Raw genomic sequence first — 21,596 nt, 5'->3', positions numbered from 1 at the left:
ACAGGTGTTGTGGTTTCAGTAAGCTTCAGATACTGTGGTGTTGGTGCCAAATCAGCTTAAGTAGGCTGTGTTGAAAGGGGTAGTGTCTAGCACAAGGGCAAAGCTGGCTTTGCTCTGCTTGCATTTCTCAGCTTTTTAACAGTAAAAATGAAGGAATAAACTGAAAATCATGTCTTAGAACAAAGCTACAGATGCTATGGACTTTCAGTCTAAAGAAGAATAGACAAAACATTTTAAAGGGAGAGGTAAGAGACTTAAGACTCTAAGAGAGAGCAAAGGAGCAACAGTAAAATAAGGATGAAAATGATACAATTTTCAGCCCAGGGCAAGACTTTCTAAGTAGGTGAAGCTGTGCACAGCCAGATGAGAATCCTAGAGGACAGGAATTCCCTGTCTCTGGAGGAATTAACAAATCTGCGATGTCCTTGCAGGAACTGAAGCAGTGGACACATGAAACACCTGCTGACTCCCCCATCCTTGTGCCCTCACACCAAGATGCTAAACAAATGCTGAGTAAAAAGCTCAAGGCTTCACTTGCTACAGTGTTCTGTAGTTGACAGAGTCTTGTATTATGCGGAGGTGTAGCAACAAGACTTTTCTGCTACCTGAGAAACTTGGAATGAGTATAAACATCTTTTTAAACCAACCTTCAGGTTAACATGTATCGTCTAGACAGTAGATGCAGTTGTGTATAACATGCCAGTGCAGCACCCTAAGTTTGTTTTTTTAAAAAGATTTATTTCATACAATATACACAGTTTTATAATTTTGCTTAGTAAAATTTTCACACTTTGGGTTCCAACAACTTCACCAAAGTTGAACTTGGGAGAGAAGCACAATTCAGTACCTAGCTCTAAAAGGGAGAATCCTGTAAGGATGGATCCCATTTTTCCAATTTCTTCTTCTAAGTAATGTTTTGTATATGGAAAAGAACAGAACGTACAGTTGTTACTTGATGAGAATCCTACTTAAGAACTTGGGAGAATACCATTCCCTAAATTAATAGGGCCCTTTCTTGTTTGAAGAATCATACTTCAGTATTCTTGATTACCCTCCTGAGAACAAGTATAGATTAGTACAGCCAATTTTTATTTTTCTACTGCCTCTATGTTAAAAATATTTGCAATATAATAGTTCAGGGTATTTCACAGTAAATAGTTTCAGTCATTTTCAACCATGAGTGAGGCAGACTCTTCAAAAGTTTTAGAATCCATTCAAGCTGTCAGCATCATCCACACACTAAAAGCAGGCAAATAAGACCGTAAATATATTTGTCAATCCGTGGAATCTACTAATAGCATACCGATATCAGCTGGATACATGGTAACTTTAGGCAAGTACTCAAAAGAGGCAGCCATATGCTTGTGAGCTGTGGCTGTTTTTCACAGTGAGAATCAGCCAGTCATATCCTGTCCCGTTGTTTACTTTGGATCTGTGCCTTCTCTCCAAGAGGCCAGAGCCTAGGTCATAATCCCACGTTGAAAGCAGGCTGTATTCCAGTCTGCCCACTCCCACTCTTGATATCTGTCTGGCAGAGAACATACCTGGAGATGATTTTGTGAAAAGTATAGCGGAAATCTCGGTTCCTGTAAGCATAAACAATGGGATTGACAACTGAATTGGCATGTGACAAGAGAATGGCTGTGTTCATTGCCCACTTGGGCTTATCCTTAGCTAGAGATGGCTGAAAAAGAGTGACACAGTTGATAGCATGTACTGGAAGCCAGCACAGAGCAAAAATCCCCATGATCATAGCCAGTGACTTGGCCGCGTGGATCTCCCGCTGGAGGGTGGTCCTCGAGTGGTGCATCAGCTCAGTACGCTGAAGCTGCCTGCAGGCCACCATGAAGATCTTGATGTAGATCACCAGCATTATGAGCAGTGGGGGCAGGACACACCCAAAGAAATTGAAATACACCATGTAGCTCATGGGGACCACATTCTCAAAGAGACACTTCACAAGGCAGCAGCTTTCGTTTGTGGCTCCATCCCAGGGCTCTGTGCAGTTGTTGGTGGCACTGTCTTTACTGTTCCACCCCAGGAATGGGGTCAGTCCAATGCCAAAGGCAAGGACCCACAGGACAGCAATGACCCCTCTTGCTCGGCTCCCAGTGACCAAACTTTTATACCTGTTCAAAAGAGTATCATTTGTTATGGTCAGTTTATGGCACTCTGCAACCAAGGCCCAGAAGCCCACTTCGGCTTTTGTTATGCCCTAACATCCTCTAAGGTTTGCCTTCCAGGGCACTGTGGCATTACCCTCAACACTAGAGACACACAGGGGTGAGCAACTTTGCTCTAACAAGCTCAGTAAATTTTCCTTAATCATGCTTTTCTGTTTAATGACAAAAGAGGTCAGCAGCAAGAGGTGAGATGTCTTGAAGGTTGGCTGATTGTCTCCGTACTGACCTTTGAGTCTAGGTCTTCGGTGAGGTGCTGTTCTAGCCAGTGAACAGAACAAACCAAAATCCCTGCTAAATGCTAAGGGACCTACATTCTAGTGAGGGAAATACAATTAACAAACTTAAACAGCAGTGGAGATGCATGTGGTATGAAAGAAAGTAAAGGAAGATCAGGACTGGCAGGGATCATAAAGAAGCTGGTCAAGAGAAGCTTCATTGATAAAGTGACATTTGAACACAGGCCTGATAAAATATGTTTTAGAGCCCCTGGAGCCATGCAGCACACTCCTGCAGCTCTGGGCAAGAATCCTTTTCTTTTTCCGCAGATAAACTATGAAGTTTGCTTTCCAGTATGGGCAGAATCGTTTCTGAGTATCTCTACAAACTGCTGGGGGACAAAACTTCTGGCCATTCCCCTGTCTGTAGGGAACTGCTAACAGCATAGTTGATAAAACTGGGAAATAAATATTAATAAGTGGCCCATAATATGTATTGTAATTTATAAATCAGTACATTCAATATAGTGTATTAAGTAAATTAAATAAAATCTTTCAGTAACCTCTATCAGAAAAACTAGAAAATACCAATTCACAGTACTTCAGAGTTATCTGTGGAAAGTGTCCATTTTCCTTTGCCTGCAGCATAAACCTTGAAATTCTAAGCGTGGCCCACGGAGCCCTCCAGACCTTAGTGCCACATACACAGCGCCTGCGTTTCCTAACCGATGACTCCCTTCCAGGTCATGCTGCCCTTAACTCAGCCAGTCGAAACACCTGTTCCTTCTTCAAGGGTCACCTCCTAGGCAGAGCATACCCTTTCAAACATATACTGGTCATAAAGCTGAACCTAACTGGAATGCCAACCCCTGAGGACTGGGGCCATGTCCCTTTGTATTCGTATCCCCAAGATCTAGCACAGTGCCTGGTACACAATAGGTTCTGGATAGTATGGCCACTACTGACACAATTCTCACTTGTTACCTGACTTAGCAAACAGCTTGAAAGCAAGATTTTACTTACTGGGAGTACCTGATGCTCTGATCTCAACATGCAAGAGAACTTTGCTGAGGTCTTGCCTCAGAATTTACAGTGATCTCTAATCTTTTCTGCTCCCTATGAGGGCATCTCTGAACAACAGGAAACTCAGTTGGAGGCCTACTGGGCTCAGTTGCTCACTCAGTTTTTTCCTGGCCAATAAATCCATCTATTTCCAAACATATTTTGTTTCCCTTCTTATTTGGGAATGTAAAGCCTTTCTTTAAAAAAAAATGTTTTTCCCTACCACTGCCTCACCAGAGAAGTGAGTAACCCAGTTAGCTCCTGGGGAATAACAAAGAAGCCTCCCAAAGGCCACGCACTGAGAATCCAGGTCCATAAGGCAGCCTGCGTCCCAGCCCTACCCTTCACAGGACTCCACTGTTGAGCACAGCTGATTATAGGTCACCCCTAGTGGATAGATTCTTCATTTGTGAAATAAGAGGACTGGACTGGAAAGACTCTTGCTGGTGATTGGTGGTGGGTAGATGGTAAAATGGTTCTGATCAACAAACGACATGAAGACTGCTAAGGGACCTCAAGGAAAGAGTCTATTTCTTAACCAAAGGAAAGAGATCCACAAAGAGAGCTTTGTCCTCAGGCCTATCCTCTTCTGCTTTTGATGCTCTTGTGGGGAGGCTGTGATGCCCAGAACTGTAGCAGCCATCTTGTGACCATGAGGGAAAAGCCTGAAAATACAGCCAGTGGCAAATCAGAAGGAAAAAGGAGCTCAGATCCTTTAAGACATCTTTGAACAACTAGCCCAACCTCAGAAACATCATGGCTCCAAATACTTGTTCAAGAGATAAATGTCCTGATTTCTTATACCACTATAAGGTACTCTGTTACCTACAGCCCAAAGCATGCATTCTGGAAAGGATTTTTCATCTCTTCGAACACAACTCCTCTTATTTCACACATGAAGAAACAGAGACACAGAGTCTGTAAAAAGCCAATACAAACCAAAGATAAGAAAGTAAGTCAGGACTCCCATGCCTGTGTTCCCTGCACTGTATCATGCTCCCTTTTATTTTACTTTAAAGAAATAAAAGGAATATTATATATGGAATAACAGAGTGATCATGGAGCCAGCTTCCCACTACTTCTATGGGAAGAATCTACCTACATCTAAACTTTTCCAAACTGCCACATCTGGCATGTGTATATAACTTTTTATGGCAAATTGTCTTACATAAGGAAAGAAAAACAGCCGATTCCATCAGAGAAGCAGCTGACCACGGCTTTCTCTGTGGATTCCCATCGCCACCTGCGCTGGTCATTATTTCAAAGAGTTCGTCCTTTGCACCACACATTCTGTGGGTACTGGAAACTCAATCCCTGCCCTCAGAGAATATAGGCTAATGGAAGAGACAAGTGAGCACACAAATGCATTCCTCTGAATTGGGGTGGGCTCAGCCCTACCAGAATGGATAGGGTGTGGCGGCAGAAAGCCGTGGGGACTTTGCTATGTTCTGAGGCACACGTTGCTATGTTCTGAGGGACACTCACTCTTCAGCTGTGGCAGGAGGACTGGTAAAAGGGTTAATGCATGGAGGGCAAAGGTTGGGCAGGGACAAGATGGGGGCAGTGTCTCTTTTGAGAGCTGCTGCCCTGTCAGTGACCAGTGACAGAAGTCTTCAGCTGCAAGAGGCTGAGATCTGGGGGTTGTGGTCTCAGAACGGGAAAGGGAGGCTGCTAGACAAATGAGGCGAGACAGCAAATACTTTGGAAAGGGGAATGAAAAGGACCAAGAGAGCTGCAGGCCCCACCCCCACCTGAGGTCCAGGCACTGTCAATAAGGAGCAGAGTCCTCAGCACCAGCAGGTCTCCGAAGAGGCCAGAAGGTGGAAGCAGCTTCCCGAGGAGGGAGGCACAAGGACACCGTGAGCAGCGCTTGAGAAGGGGTGGTGAGACCCTGAATCGGTTCAGAATACAGACAGCACTGGGGGACTAAAAGTTAATTCCTTACGTAAAGCCAGAATTTATGACCCGTATCTCCTTTTTCATCTTTAATAGGCCAAAGATACTTGAAACTTTCAAGGAAAAAATTTGGTTCATCACCCATTTCTCCATCTAAATCTTCCCTAATTTCCTAATTCCTCATTTCTTGCTAATTGCCAGATAATTTTGCATGACATCAGCCTTTGAACCACACAGCCAGATGCCAAATTTTGGGGACAGATGCCTGCAGGCCCCCTGCCCCAAATGCCCAGAACCATCAATAGCACACTGCCACCAGCACCTGTGCCCCGCCCCTGGTACACAGTGTGCTGTGGACCTTACATATCTCATTAAATCACGCCCCAAGGGATGGGAGCTACTGTCCCAGTTCACAGAGTGGAAACCATGGCTCAGAAGAATTAAATGATTTACCTGCTGCCCCTAAATTACAGTGACACAAACCCAATCTAACTTGATTCTGACTGTTCCCAAAGTCGTCGTGTTCAGGCTCACCTCACAAAGTCCAGCTCCCCTCTCCCTGGTCACCAGCCATGGTCAGCTGTTTCTCTTCCCTCGCCAAGAGAGATCTGCCCTTGCCAGAGCTGCTTGTGGGTTCCAGGAGGCCCCACTCTGCAAGCAGCACATGGGAACTGGGGCTTGCAGGAAGGAGCCTCTGCTACCCTCTTGGGAGCCTGTCCCTAGGCAGCGAAGAGAGACCTGCACTCGATCTTTATTCTACTGGAGGACAAGACCGAACTCCACAGGCATCTCCTCCCTGGAGAGAAGACACACTAGCTGGGTGCTGGTGGGATGTAGCTGGCCCCCATAGGACCAGTATGCCTTGAACCCGGACACAGGGAAGGAGACAGGGATGCTGTAGAAAGCAGGCAAGTGTCGCTGCACTGCACGGGATGCTAGGAGGGCCAAGCCCTGGAGTCCCTGACATCTCCCAAGGGATGTCGGGAGATAGCCTGCGCGTACTCTCATGTCCTTCTTCCAACTGTGCTCCATTCTCTCCCGTGCCACCCCTCCCATAGCTGCAGGCTCCAACCTCCTCACATCTGCATCACAGATGTGTTCATCTCCCAGGACACTCTTGCGAGGCATGGCCACGTCCTGTCAGTCCCTGGCCCCTGTGCCAGTCACTGCTCTCTGCAGTGAGGCAAGAAGAGCAGTTTCCTGAATGCAGGAACGTGGATGACAGCAACAGTGGAGTGAAAGGAGAAAACAAGCAGCTTTATTATTATAAACAATGCAGGAAGAAGGCCAGTGTCTGCAGATCCATACTAAAAGGGTGCTCTGGAAAAGTCCACACTCTGAGAGACAGCTGTGCCCCAGTACTGTGTGGGGTGTGCTCAGATCCCTCCGTTCTCCTTAAAGAGCTCAGTAGCTAAGGAGATTGACAGAAAAACAGTCACATGGAAGGAATCAACAAAAAGGAACAGTGTGAACACTGAGGTTACATAATGAAGAGATGGGGACCAGCGAGGAGTGCATGACAAGTGCTGGCCTACTTCTGGGGCAAGGACCGCCTGCCCTGGCTCTGTATCCCACAGCTCCAACCAGGCCACCTTCTCGGTGACAGAGAGCAATGCCCAGCTCTCAGGCTGCTCTTAGCTCACACCCCTGAGCGGGGGCAGTCCAGCGAGTGCAGCACAGAACCTGGGCTTGCCATCAGCAATGCTGCTCCAGAACCCACCTCTGTGCTGCAGCTGCAACTCTCAATACGGCTGTAATGGGTACAAAAGTGCTTTTAAAATGAAATTGCTAAGGAAATGCACAAGGAGTTCTATCACTGCTTCTTCAAACTGTTTAGGCAGTTTTCTTTATATTCACTCTTGCTCCCAAGTTTCACTTCTCTGTAAATACAAATTCTGCCATAAAGCAAAAAAATACATTCTTAGAAAAGCTCATGTTCTCTAAAACTGCACATAAATAGCAGGTCTGATGTGAAAAATGGGGTTCTAGCACCACTCAAAACCTACACAACAGTTCATAACTAGAGTACTCACAAAATCATTTGGGGCCGCTGGACAGGCAGTCTAGCAGGACTAGTGGCTGCCACAGTGCTTATTAAAAAGGCACAAGGGGCTGGGTAGCACAAATGCATGCCTTGGCAAGTGCAATGTCCTGAGTTAGATTCCAGGTACAAAAAAAACAACAAAAAAAATGCACACAATTGGCTGGGTATGATGGTGCACACCTATAATCCCAACACTGGGGAGGCTGAGGCAGGAAGATCGCAGTGAGTTAGAGGCCAGCCTGGGCTAGATAGTTCAAGGCCAGCCTGAATTGCATAGTGAGAGCCTCTCTCAAAAAACACAACAAAAGCATACAAAATGGAAATCCCGGCAAAACTTGGATTAGAGCAAGGCTGACGGGTGCAGAACAATGCAGGTAAAAACAGAAGTCTGAGCCGAGGGACTGTTAACGACACTAGGCACGAAGACAAGGCAGCTCACAGCTGCAGCCAAGGCCGGGGTATGGCTTTCTGAGGAAGGGGCGCCAGCCACAGGCTGTGTGTTCACTCTCATTGTTCCTGGGACTCCGCAGGACCCCTGCTGCACCGCAGTCAGACTGAGGGCTCTGTGTTAAAACCGCTGCTGTACTCCTGCTAGCCCACCTCCTCTGCTAGGTAAAATCATATGTAAACCAAAGCAGACATCTTCCCCCTTATTTACTTAGTGCACATATGTAAGCACAGTACAAAAACTTAATCGGAATCACAGCAGTTTGTACTAAAATACACCCCTGCATTCCCCTGGTATCCCCTGACTGCCGCAAGCACGCATCCCCTGTTCTCCCATATAACTCTGCTATCTCCTCCCAGCTGCACAAGATCCTCAGTCGTAGAGACTATGTCTTCCTCACTGTTACATCTAAGACACCTAACTGTCCCTGGCAAGCAAATGTTGAAAGAAAGGCTGAGTTTTTAAGATGCCCTTTGGTTTTTCTGTGGGGAGGTTGGGTATTTTTGTTGTTTTTGTTACTGTTTTGTTTTGTCTTTCAGACAGGGTCTCGCTATGCAGTTCAGGCTGGCCTTAAACTCACTTATGTAGCCCAGGCTGGTCTCGAACTCACAGTGGTTCTCCTGCCTTAGCCTCCCAAGTGCTGGGATGACAGGCATGCGCCACCATGCCCAGCTTAAGGCTGAGTTTATAAGAAAAGACCAGAACTCTTAACTTAATCATATCTACATGATTAACATCCACTTGGTGGCTCTTAACTAAAGCAAGGCAGTGGACTCACAGACTATAAGCAGCTATCTGTAGAAGGGCAGGCATTTCTATGATAAGTAGTTGGCTCTCTTTTTTCTTATTTCCCATGGAAACAAACTGAAGGGGGTTGTTTTTGTTGTTGCTTTTGAGACAGGGTCTCACAATTGTAGTTCAGGTTAGCTCTGAACTCACTGTGTAGCCCAGGCTGGACTCAAATTTGTGGCAATCCTCCTGCCTCCGCCTCCCAAATGCTAGAATTACAAGCATGTGCCACCCACACTGGCTCCAAACAGGTTTTTTTCTGTTTTGTATTTTGTTGTTTGGGGGTTTTGAGGGGTTTGAGGGGTTTCTTTTGTTTTTTTGGTTTTTTTTTGTTTGTTTGTTTTTTGAAACCAGGTCTCACTATGCAGTTCAGGCTGGCCTCAAACTTGCAGTGATCCTACTGCCTCAGCCTCCCAAGTTTACAGGCATGCGCCACCACCTGGCTTTCTGAACAGGTTTTTAAAACTATCCATGAGCCAAGGTACAGTAGAGCTCAGAGGTACAGTACTGCTTGTCTAGCATCTGTAAGGTGCTAGGTTTGATCCTCAGCACCACAAACAAAATTAATTAGAAGTTTTAAAAATTATTCATAAACAGAATAAATAGAAATTTTTAATAGCACTGTATCTATTAAAGAAGTTCAGTAGAAGCTGGGTGCAGTGGCTGACCATTTTACAGTCACCATGGTAATAAGTGACGTAGGCAAGAATACACAAGCCTTTACTTAGAGTGAAGAAGCCAGACCGGGGTATAGCTCAGCAGCATAAGCGCCTGCCTGGTAAGCTCGAGGTCCTGAGTTCGATTCCCAATACCAAAAAAAAAGAAAAAAAAGAAATTTTCTAATAGAGTGAAGAAGGCTGGCAGATTCAGCCTGTGCCATGGACCGAGTTTTCGACACAGCCCTGTGCACCTTCCTATGTGACCAGCCAGAGGAAGACACTGCATCTCTCGTTGACAGTGTTGCCACTGGAAACATTTAAGCTGAATGCTACCATAAGGAAACAACGAAACTCAAATTAAGCGACATTCAGGAAAACAACCTGAATTCCTCAGAAGTGTACATGTCTTGAAAAGCCGAAAAACAAAACAACCCAGGATCTGTTTCAGATGAAAGAAAATTAAAGAAACATATTAAATGCATACATGACCTTCCACTGTGATGTGGACTTAAAAAAAAAAAGGAAAAAACTATAAAGAAGATCATTAGAATAACTAAGAACATCTGACTGTGGAATGTGCTTTTTTTTTTTAAAGACAGGATCTTGCTTTGTAGATCAGGCTGGTTTTGAACTAGCAGCAATCCTCCTGCTTCAGCCTCCTGATTGCTGGGGTTCCAGATATGCACCACCTGTCTGACTTGTGCTATTTCAAAATGTGTGTGTGTGTGTCTGTGTGTGTGTCTGTGTGTGTATGTGAGAGAGACAGACAAGGCAGACAGACATGGAAAGACAGAGACAGAGAAGCAGAGGAAAAGAAAACGTAGCAAAATATTAATTTGTAAATTGAACTGGAAGGTAGAGTGGGCCCTTTATAGCATAGATTTTATTGATAATATTCAGATTGTTTAAAGTGTGCTTGTACTGGACATACACAGCCTTTTTCCTTACATGTACACACATACATGCTACATTCATTTCATAATTTTTAAAAATCTTTGAAATTATAAAACTAGGTTATTAGTAATTTCTGAAAATGTCAAATTTAAGAGAAACTTGTCCCACCATCACAGTGCTGACCGCACCCTGTCTGTGTCCTGAAGCCAGTCCAGACCTCCTCCCTTCCTGCCTCTCACGACACCCTACAGGGATTCTTCTCCAGGCCACAAGCTCCTCCCTCCACAACCGAGCCGAACACCACACACACACACACACACACACACACCCGTGCGCATGCACACACCCGCGCGCATGCACACACCGCTGACTCCTGAACATGTCACAAGGCAGTGCGTGATCAAAGTACTGGGGGCAATAAGAGACCACAGACATGAGCACTGCTCCTAACAGAGAAGGAGTAGCAAACCTTAGCAAGCTACAGACTCCAAAGAAAACAGCTGCATACATCCAGAGACCTGCCAAGGAATCCCAGGGGCCTCCTAGGTCATTTTAAGGGGACACAGCAAAAATAAGGGAAAGTCAGCAGGAAGAGATGGGAGAATTTACCATGCCAAGCAAGGTAGGGAGGCACAAAGGAGTCAGCACAGGCAGCTCAGGGAGTCAAGAGGGGCCCTGAAGAGCCAAGAGAAACAAAGGGGACAGTGGGACAGGATGAGACCGGGAGAGCGCAGCCCCCAGAGAAGAAGGAACAGAGCCAGGGAGGGACGCGGGACTTTCTCGTAAGGCACTAGGGAGGTGCTATTGAGTTTTCACTTCTGAAGGATGGCAGCTCTGTGAAGGATGGGCTGACGGCTGTGTGGAGACAGTCCGGAGAGCAGACAGCAGAGATCGGGATGGGGCCAAGGAGAGACACACATGGGGAGGTAGTGTGCCGTGCATCCATGGGACCTGCTTCTGTAATGGCATTCAACCAAGCTTATAAATTCTCTGCAACTGGCCAGGCCTGGTCGCGTACATCTATAATCTCAGCACTAGGGAGGCTGAGGCAGGAGGAGGATCACTGGAAGTTTGAGGCCAGCCTGGGTAAATAGTAAGTTCAAGGCCAGTCTGATATTTTGTCTCAAAAAAAAAAAAGAATTTGAGAAATGTAACAGTGGTAGAGCACTTCCCTAATATGCTCATGTCCCTGGGCTCCAGCTCCAGCACTGAAGAAAAAAAAAAAACAAAAAAAACTGGAAAGGCTGGTACACACCTGTAATCCTAGCTACTTTAAAGGCTGAGGCAGAAGGATCCCAAATTCAAGCCCAGCCTGGGCAATTTAGCCACTTAATGAGGCTCTGTCTCAATAAAAAATAAAAAAAGGGGCTGAGGATATAGCTCAGTGCTTCCTGGGTCCAATCTCCAGTATGCCAAGCAAAAAAAAAATCCCAGAAAAAAACAAGAGAACATGGAGACAAGGAGACAATCAAGAAAATATTCTTCTTTTAAAATTTCACAGCTGAAGAAAGATGTAAATCTTCAGGTTGAAAGGGCCACTGGTAAATGCCAGTCCTCAATGAAGGAGAAAACCCAAAAGCAATAGTTAGAGCCAATCTCATGAACTTTCATTTCAGATCATTAAGCAAATACAAAGGATCTCAAAGTCTCCCAGGGGAGGAAATACAACTTACAAATAAGAATCATACATAAGAATCAGAGTTCTTGAGCAACACTGGGTGTTAGGAATGCCTTCAGACTTAGGAAAAAAACGGTTCTGAACCATTTCCAAACAACCAAGCAAGTATGATGTTTACGAAGCCAGAAGGGTGCCTCCCATGTCCTGAAAAAGTTACCTAAGGCTGTGTACACAAACCAGCAAACACAGAAGCCTAGAAAGAAGAGAAACAAAAGTCACAAAATGCAAGAAATGGCAGAACCACTCAGGGGTACAGTGAAGGAAGTTGCCACGGCGCACGAGCAACACACCGCAAAGACACGCTGACATTCAGCAGTCATGATCCTCAGGATGTAAGAACACACATTTCCTCCTTAAACTTTCTACTGATTTCCAGGTGGAAATTCATGATCTAAACATGATGCAGATTAAAATGTGGCCTAATTCTGAGCAAGTGACAGCATCTACAAATAGAACCCATCCAACCTAACATCAGAGCTGTCTCCTGAGGAGTATGGTGTCAGGTGGGGCTGCGCTCCCTACTCAGTCATACTGCTCTGTTGTGGGGTAGGATTCATGCAAGTGTACATTGTGTATGCTGCTTATCCATCCATTTCCAGTGTCCAGATACTACATAAAGTGCAAGAAATTTTATTAGTTACCAATCTAAATGGTACAACTCTGACACACAAAAGCAGTGGTAGCATATAAATGTGTCCAGTACACACTTGTGTAAGCTAGGTGTAGTGTGCATGCCTGTAACCCCCCAGCTGAGGCGGCGAGATGAGCCTGGGCTCCCTAGTGAGTTTTGTGTAGGTTTAAGAAATAGTTGCCTGTTAGGTAAATTGGAGAACCAGAAATGGGAGTCAGGGACTTGTTTCACAGTTCACCTCCTTTCCCTTTCTCTCTCCTTCCTTCCCCTTTCCTTCTCTCTCCTCTCTTCCTCTCTTCCTCTCTCTCCCTCCTCTCTCCCTTTGTTTTTCTCTTTCTTTCAGTGCTGGAGAATCAAACCCAGGGGGTACTGAGATACATCCCCAGCTTTTTCTAAGACAGGGCTCTGCTAAATTGCCCAGGCTGGCCTCCACTTATGAGTGCCTGCCTCAGCCTCCTGAGTAGCTGGGATCATACTGTGTGCCACCGTGCCCAGCCAGTTGGCATTCTTTACAACAGCACGAATCAACAGCAGTGCACTCCGAGTAGTACAACAGCTGACAGAAACCAGAGCATAGAGACTTGGAAATAAAGATGGCAACATACTTTTTCTCACTTTTCTTGATGGTTAACAGATACTGTCTACAAATTGATGAAATCAGAAATACAGGCTGAAATATCCACAGGGGAAAAAATCAATATATAACGTGAGGGAGATGGAGTAGGGGAGAAGACTTGCATGAGCCACTGTCCTTGAATCACACAGTTGAGAGTCAACAGATCCTGCTTAAAGATGGTGACACAAATCCAGAGGTCAAGCAACCTGGGGCAAATGCCAGCAGAAACAGTCTGGGAGCTGCCCTGACAGAGGGCATGATTGTCAAGGGAAGCGTCGACTCTGACTTTCACTTCTGTAGCCTTGTGTACTTCAGAATGTTTCCTTTGGTGCCCCATGGGCAATTTGTAACTCAGAAAACAAACCCGAACTCAAACTCCTCCACAGATTTGCCAGTACCTATAGGACAAAACCCAACCCCTTAGCAAGCCTCCGGGCCGCCCCCATCTGTCACTCACCCCCTCTTGTGTGTCCCTGACCCTGGCTCCGGGTGCTCACTCATGCCCATGGCTGTGAGGGTCCCACCTCGGGAGCCCCCTGCTCTTTGCTCCTGTGCATCACTCCACTCCTAGCCAGCCCAAAGGCTCTTTCCTCCCAAGCATGCCACCTACACAAGGACTCAAGCACCAGCCCTCCAAGAAGCTCTCCACCCCTTCAGTCCAAAAGGGTCTGTTCTAACTTTAATTCTGTCCAAGTGTACCACAAAGGTACACTTGCCATCTGCCATGAGACTGCTGCTGCCAGTGGCCCTGTCTCCACCCTGTTAGCCTCACAGACCAAGGGAGTACCTTCAAGGAAGGACAGCCATATCCAAAGCCCAAGTCCTGAAGGTCAGCCATGAGTCTGATGCAATGGGAAGGCTGGGCCTCCATCCTCCAGCCAAGGCAAGAGGAGGTGGATGAGATCTCCCATAGTTCTTGCAGCAGTTCTGCAAATTCTGAGAGATGCCCGCACCCTGGCCCAGCTACAGCTTCCCTTATCTCATCTGGCCACATTACTCTTCAGCAGTAGTTGTCTCTGCCCCATGTAATATTTATAAGGCCCCATCACAACACACTGGTGTCCCCATTCATCTCCTGCTGGACAGCACCATTCATAAGGGTGTTTTGCAATGACCACAGCGTTTGGAGTCATCCCTAAAGGGTTCACATGCAAGCTCCTAGGCACTGGATTGTCCAGCCCCAGCTTCTGTGTAACCCAGGCCAAACTTAACTCTCTGAGCCTCAGTCTCCTCATCTGTTAAGTGTCTGCCCTCACAGAGCTATAATAAAGATTAGCTGACAGCTGGACAAGGTGGTGCACGTCTGCGATCCTAGCTGAGGCAGGAGGACTGCAAGTTCAATCCTGTCTCAAAATGAAAATAAAAAATGGCTACTGGGGATGTAACAGTGCAAAGATCCTAGGTCCAATCCCCAGTATCTCAAGAAAAAAAAAAAAAAGATTATGCATGTAAGGTGCCTGTCCACAAGAAGGTTTCAGAGTGGTGGCTGCTGTCCACAGCAGTGAAAACTGCATGTCCAGGGTAGGTGAGGACGTGTCTCTGCACATCTGTCTTGGCAGGGTACAACCACGCTGCAGTACAAGGTGACAGATCAAAAGAGTGAGGCCCTAAGACAAGAGTTTCACAAGTGCCTGGCCAGAAGTGCCCTATGGGACTGGAGACCCATGCCTGGTCACTGAAAAAGGAATGCAGATTACGTCTTGTGAAACTGTTGTTTCCTTTTGTTCCTCCACACTAGGAGGGTGGCACTCCAGATAATCAAAGGCAGCACCCCATGCTTTTCAAAAACGGATGGAGATGCCCCTCTAAGGTGCTGTCTCCCTGGCAGGGCTGCCCCAGAGCAGCTGTGTATAGTACTGTAGGGAGCAGCTCCAGACCTCAGTCCCAGGGCGGGGCCAGTGGTAGCTGGAGGGTCCCTCCTCCTCCTCCCCTCAGGGAGAAGCTGTCCACAGTCCCAGCTCTACTTGCCAACTCTACTGCCACCTCCCCATGTGTTCATGACTGTCACCTAGGTCAGGCCTGACTGTACCCCTAGCCAAGGACAGGGCCTTCAGGTACCCTCTTGACTCTGTGGCCCTAGTTCCAACCTGGTGCCAAGACAGACTTGAGGACCTCAGTGACCAGACCAGACCTGGGCCCCGGGCTGGCCATGTGTCTGTCTAGCAGGGCATCCACATGCTCGGGAACAAGCCCCTCACACCTCTGCCAAACTGGAGGCTCCCTAAGCAACATAAACATGGCCTCAGACCAGAGCCAATGAGGCACCTACTGCTGGTTCTAAGGTCCTTCGTTTTGTCCCTCCAGGCTGGGAGGTGGGACTGAGAGGACTATGTGCGAACAATTCAGGATGAGTGACAGCAAAGCAGCGTTCAGTCCCAGGTGACTCCTCGCCAGTGCTAAGAGCACACAGAAGAACCTGCAGACGGCACCCAAATGTCTGCAGCCACCTGTGTTCAGCCCAGCCCTCTGCACCATGGCATAGGGCTTACTTAACCATCCCAGGACATCTGTGACCACCCCTACCCTGTCCTCCCCTGGGCCTGAGAGGGATCCTCTCAAGAAGATGATTTCCCTTTGTTTCTTCATTAAAACGTACTGGATCAGCCAGGTATGGTGGCATACACCTATAGTCCCAGCTACTTGGGAGGCTGTGGCAGGAAGATCACTTGAGCTTGAGAGTTCAAGACCAGCCAGCAACACTGTAAGACTGTTGTCTCAAAAACAAGCAAATAAAATGTATTGGACCAACTTTTCTTCTGATATTATCTCACTGAAGAGCTGATGCTTACTATGAATCTGCCATCTGAGGCCCTCCCATCTCACATCCTTTGTTTGCGTTGGCCCCCCACAGCTGTCCCAGCTGGTCCCTGGGCAGGACACACCCTGACACAAGCTCTTCCCACTCAGTCATGCATTCATCAACAGTGTGAGTCCCCACCTCTAGCCAGGCAGCATGCCAAGCGCTGGGTCCTAGAATATGAGACAAAGGCCTGCCTCACACAGGCAGAAAGATTTGAGCAGAAAGATTTCATAATCATGTGAATACATAATTTAATGGGTAACTAGTTAGCGGCAAATAAGTGCAACAGCTGAAATGCCTCTGAGATTTGGGGGGTGGGGCAGAGCCAAGACCAAGTGATAAGTGAGGCAGGACAGGGCACATGATGAGGTGGCAGAAGCCAGTCACTCAGGCCATTTGAATTGCAGTCCTTCAAGGAAGGGAAAGACTTGACTGACTTATGTTTTAAATCACCCTGCCCAGCAGTTGTGTGGAGAGAATTTACAGGGGAGCAGGAAACAAAGTAGGCACTGTGGGAGCCCAGTAGAATTTGGTGAGGCTCTGGCAAAGAGCTGCCAGGAGGCTATGTGCAGTGAGGTCCAGGAAGTGACCACAAGACTCTGCCGGAAGGGAATGTGTATGGGGACTGGACGGGAGCAGCCGTGGTACCCTGGTAGCAGTGGCAGTGCAGGAGGCTGGGTGACTTGCTCAGACAGTTGGCTGTGCAGGAAAGCAAAGGTGTGGCAGAGAGGGTGTGGGCGAGGGAGAGTTGATTTGGCATTTTTTGTATTAATGTCTGGTGTCCTGGGATTACTCAGCAAAGTGCCACAACTTTGGTGGTTTAAAACAACAGAACTCTATCAGAGTCCAGAAGTCAGAAGTCTCCAGATGATCTTGCAGAGAATTCATTCCATGCCATCTCCAGCTCTTGGTGGCTGCCCCTATATTGCCTGGCTTTGGCACCATCACTCCAGTCCTTCCCTTCAACTTCACATGGCCTTCTCTGCATGTCTAAGTGTCTGCGGAGGGCAAGTGCTCTTACAGAGCACCTCGGGGATCCAAGTAAGCCTCTCCTCTCAAGACCCGCTCGGGAATTTCCTTCCTTCTATCCCTTTCCACTCCCCTCCCTTCCTTCCTTTTTTCTTTCTTTTTTTCTTTCTTTCTTTCTTTTTCTTCCTTCCTTCCTTCTTTCCTTCCTTCCTTCCTTCCCTCATCCTTCTCCTTCATTTTTAACCATGTGCAAGGCGTATCTTCAGAAGGGCCACAATTCAACCCAGGACTATAGAGACGATCTGGCAGAGGAAGATAACACTGAGCACTGAGGAAAGAGAAAGAAGGGAGCATAAGGAAGGGAGTCCTTGGGAGGGCTGGAGGGGTAAGACCCAGAGCTGAACATTTTCCTTCACTTTATTTTTAAACAGGATTAAATGTAAATTTTAATGTATATGGTTTGGGGTTGTTTGTTTTTACAGTACTAAGGATTGGACCCAAGGAGCATTAAAGCTATATTTTCAGTAGTTTTTACATTTTGAAACAGGGTCTCACCAAGATGCTCAGGCTGGCCTGGAACCTACAATCCTCCTGCCTCAACCTCCTGAGTAGTGGGAACTACAGATGTGTGCCATCATGTCAGATGCAGCCTCAGTTTTTAAGTTTTGAGAAAAACATTCAGAATCCCCTGACAACTTCCAGCCTAAGTGGAGGCCACGTTTCTAACTCAGGCACAAAGTCTTGCTGACAGATCTTTAATACCCACCTCTCAGACTAGACATCCGAGCACAGCAAAAAAGCCTAGTGTGGTAGGAGGCAGGAAGTAGGATAAGACAGGCACACATATTTCCTCCGTTCTGGTACTCAGCCAGCCAGCCAAACACTTCCTGCCAGCGCTCTCTGTCAGCGTCCCTGGGAAAACAGCTGGCCTTCAGTGAAAGGGGAAACTGAGACCCCAGAGCAGGCAGGGAGGGCTCCCAGGAAGAGTGAGTCACACAGTCACCCCTGAGCTCAGCTGCGGGTGTGGCATGCAATGAAACAGGATTAGATTTGGGAGGAGGAACTGGAACTGGAACCATCCAGAGGATGAAATGACAGCCAGGGGCAGCTGCAGACAGACACAGCGCCCACCTCCCAGAGCCCACGACCTTGCACACCAGCTTTGCCCACCTGTATCACCACCTACTCCTGACGCTCCCTGGACTGAAGCCTCCGTCAGCACTGTCCATGCAGTGAACCAGAAGACATGGGCCTGTTTAGGGTCCCCCCTTGCACTGAAGGCAAAGCAGTGCCTGGTGTGAGATGTCATCCTTTTTCAAGTCAAGCTAAAGGTATCATTTTTAAAGCCTCACCTTTGGGGCCAGCGATGTATCAGCGGCACAAGCGCCTGCTTTGCAAGCGCAACGTCCTGAGTTCGATTTCCAGTACCAAAAAAAAAAAAGTAAAGCCTCACCTTTGAGCCCCCCTTTCCTCCTGTCCGATTACCTCCTTCATGTCAGTAACACCGTGGCCACTGGGTGGTGGATGGGAGCCTCATACTCACAGCCTTGAGGCACAGATACTTTCGAGCCTACAGAACCTGTGAATGGAGTGGAGCCCAAGAATGGCTTTGCCCAGGCAGGAGGCACGCCGAGGCCTAAAGCACACTCCCTGGGCCTCACTCTTCTTAGCATGGGCTTCAGGGAAAAAAACCTTTTCCCCAACAGGCACTTCTGACTTGACTTCACCTACCTACCGCTCCACAAACTCTCGGAGGGCCTCAGAGTCAAGCAAAAGGAGCCTCAAATGCTCAATAATCTAGGAGGGTTCTCAAACTTTGGTAGAACTAGAAGATCCTGGCTAGATATCAATACTGGAACCCCACACATATTCCATCCCAGATTCTGGGGCCAGGCTGGACCTTGTAATCTGCATTTTCTTTGAGACTAGTTTCAAACCTCTGAGCTCAAAAAATCCTTCTGCCTCAGCCTCTAGATATTTGGGCCTAAAGGCATGTGCATCGAGCTCCCTGTAATCTACATTTTTAACCTGGTCACAGGGGTCACACTGAAGTGCTGAAACAGCTGAGAGCAAAAGGCCTGCCTCAGGAACTATATCCCAGGAGGGTGCAGGTAAACCAAGGTCCTAAAATAACACTCCAGCCCACCAGGGAGAGCCCTGGCGTCATGGATGGGTTGACACCCATTCCTTCCTGGGGCTGGGGCAGGAGCAGGGAAGCTGCCTGCGCACCTCTCCTAGACTTGTGAGCTCTGCAGACAGGCTAGGAGATGGGGACAGGACAAGTCTCCTGCACACCCCACTCAGCATTCTTCCTGCCCCTCACCTACATCTCACCCTCCTGCCTCAGCAAATGCACAAGAGGTTAGGAGCCTGATTCACATCTTTCCCCTGAAAACACCCACACCCATTTTTTTCAAGACCGCACCCAGCACAAACCGGGACAAGAATGGCCAGATTTAAACTTTTATGAATTTCCTGCTCCATCCATGTGGCAGTAACTCCCAAGTGAGCCAGGGTATCTTTGGGTCTCTGCCAAGGGCAAGCCCAAGGGGCTTCCCTTAGATGGGCAACACATTCAGGGGCATGTGACAGACTTCTGCATGCAAACAAGTCCTAAAGGCCATGAGTACCCATGATGAGGGCCAAGAGTCCAGGAAGAGACCCGCAAGAGAGACAAGAGTGCTGGGCCACCCCAGCCTCAGACGTCCCTGGGCTCTCTCACACCTGATGGGGTGCATGAAGCCTCCTGGTCAGGTGCCAGGGGCAACAGCACACCCAGAACAGCCTAGACATGAACCTCAGGCTCACAGCCAGCCCGGCAGGAGGTTCCTGTTCCTGTCCGGGTTCCACTGGGACCCAGGACACAGCCCACAGGGACCAGGCCCAACATATCTCTCACTAAAAAGGCTTCTGGGAACAGTCTCCTGCCCGTTCCACACACACACACACTTCCCTTCGTCCGCAGCTTAATGTAGGCAGGATTCTTGGCCAGAACAAGCAAGGTGCTTTTCTCCCGTTCTCAGACCTGGTGCCACACAGCCCGGGAGACAGCCTGAGGGCACTGAGGAGCACACAGTGCCAGCTGAGTTCCCCTCCCGGCTAACACAACTGAGGCACCGTCCTGAGCAAGATTCCTGTCTCATGGCCACCAGCCCCTTGTCTACATCGTGTACAGCACCTATCCTCTGGAATTACCGCCAGAATTACAGGCTACAAGTTTAATGCTAACTGCCCTGCACATAGTTGGCTCTAGTAAATGCGTTCCCTTCCTTCCCCTTCCTTTCCTACTCTGTAACTTAAGTTTCCCTGTCTCCCCTTCAAATCTAAAAAGATCCCAAACTTACCTCAGGAACACCAAAGGGGCCCAGACAATAAAGACAAAGAGTAAGTATTTTCAACAAACCTTCAACTTTGAATTCACCAACCACAAAGGGGGACCCACTCCCCTTCCTAGCTGGCTCCATCCCTGAGTTCCGTGTCTTCTCAGTGTGGGAAAAGAGAGAGCTGATGTAAGTACAGTCAGAGGAAGAGGGGCCAGGCTCCTACTCCAGTTTCCCGAAGCCCTGGCAGCGCTCGTAAACAAGGTTACATGAAGGCATGAAGGCTCTGAGGCTGCTCATTAGTATTTGGTAAGCCAGCAGGCTCTGTAATTCTTAAAAAGTATTTGGAGGTGATTGGAGTCACCATTAAGCATGCGGGGACCTGTGTCCAAGCGTTCCCCAAAATTTCCTGACACCTTCTCCTCGGCTCTGACTGGCTGCCTCATTTTGCTTGAATAATATCCATCCTAAGAAGCGCAAATTCCGAAGTGCCAACGTTGCCTTGCCTTTAGCTGAAACCTGCCCGACCCGCAGATCCACCGGGCGAGTCTGGATCCGGTGCCCGCTGTGGCACCGTCGCGCGGGAGAGCGGGAGCAGGAGACTGCCCCCGCCGCGGCAGTGGGGACACGACCACCGCTCCCGCTCCCGGGTTTCGAGGAGGCGCCAGACCGGCAGCTGAACTTCCCGGAACCCCTAGACCTGGCCCTACTCAGGTCCCCTCGGAAGACCGCGCTCATCCTGAGCGCCCGCGGGGACAGAGACTGCGGGCGTTGCTCCGGGGACCCGCGGGGTCTCAGCAGCGCAGGCGGTGGCTCTGGGGGTGACCGGCACCCGCCAAACGGATCCACAGCTCCGTGCGCGCTGCCCCCCGCCCCGTCTCGGGTCAGCGGAGCAGGAGCCTGGGTCTGGAGACGCGACTCCGCGCGGTTCGGCCGGGCCCCACGCGCCTCACCTGAGCGGGACGCGGACGGCCAGGTACCTGTCGACCGCCACGGCCAAGAGGCTGAAGATGGAGCTCTGCGTGAGCACGAGCACGAAGCAGGCGAGGAAGAGGCAGCTGTGGAAGTCCGTGCAGAAGCCCAGGCTGATGGTGATGGCAAAGGGGATGGCGAACAGCCCCACGGCCACGTCCGCCGCAGCCAGGGACACCAGGAAGTAGTTGGTGGGCGTCTGCAGCGCGCTGGACGAGCCCACCGCCGCGCACACCAGCACGTTGCCAGTCACCGACAGCACGGCGATGGCCAGCTCCAGCGCCACGTACAGCGCGTCCTCAGTCTCCAGCGGCATGGCCGGCCAGCCGGGCCCGGGTCACCTACCAGCCTCGCGCCAGACGCGGGACAACCGCGGGGCACCCGCCGGGCATGGCCGCAGACCACGCGCCGCGCCTCGGC

At 48.7% G+C, this 21,596-nt stretch overlaps 1 protein-coding gene across 1 annotated transcript; it reads right to left on the bottom strand.

Moving 5' to 3' along the window:
* Positions 1–717: 717 nt before the first annotated feature.
* Positions 718–21,596, bottom strand: Adora2b (adenosine A2b receptor). Its single transcript, XM_005399305.1, has 2 exons — positions 21,158–21,596; positions 718–2,129 (listed from the first exon to the last, which is right to left on the bottom strand). The coding sequence occupies exons 1-2, from the start codon at positions 21,490–21,492 to the stop codon at positions 1,466–1,468; spliced, it is 999 nt and encodes a 332-aa protein (XP_005399362.1). The 5' UTR covers positions 21,493–21,596; the 3' UTR covers positions 718–1,465.

This window comes from Chinchilla lanigera, unplaced genomic scaffold, assembly GCF_000276665.1.
Source record: "Chinchilla lanigera isolate Chin_1 unplaced genomic scaffold, ChiLan1.0 scaffold00066, whole genome shotgun sequence".
Taxonomy (NCBI): domain Eukaryota; kingdom Metazoa; phylum Chordata; class Mammalia; order Rodentia; family Chinchillidae; genus Chinchilla; species Chinchilla lanigera.
This window is presented reverse-complemented; position numbering and strand designations above follow the sequence as displayed.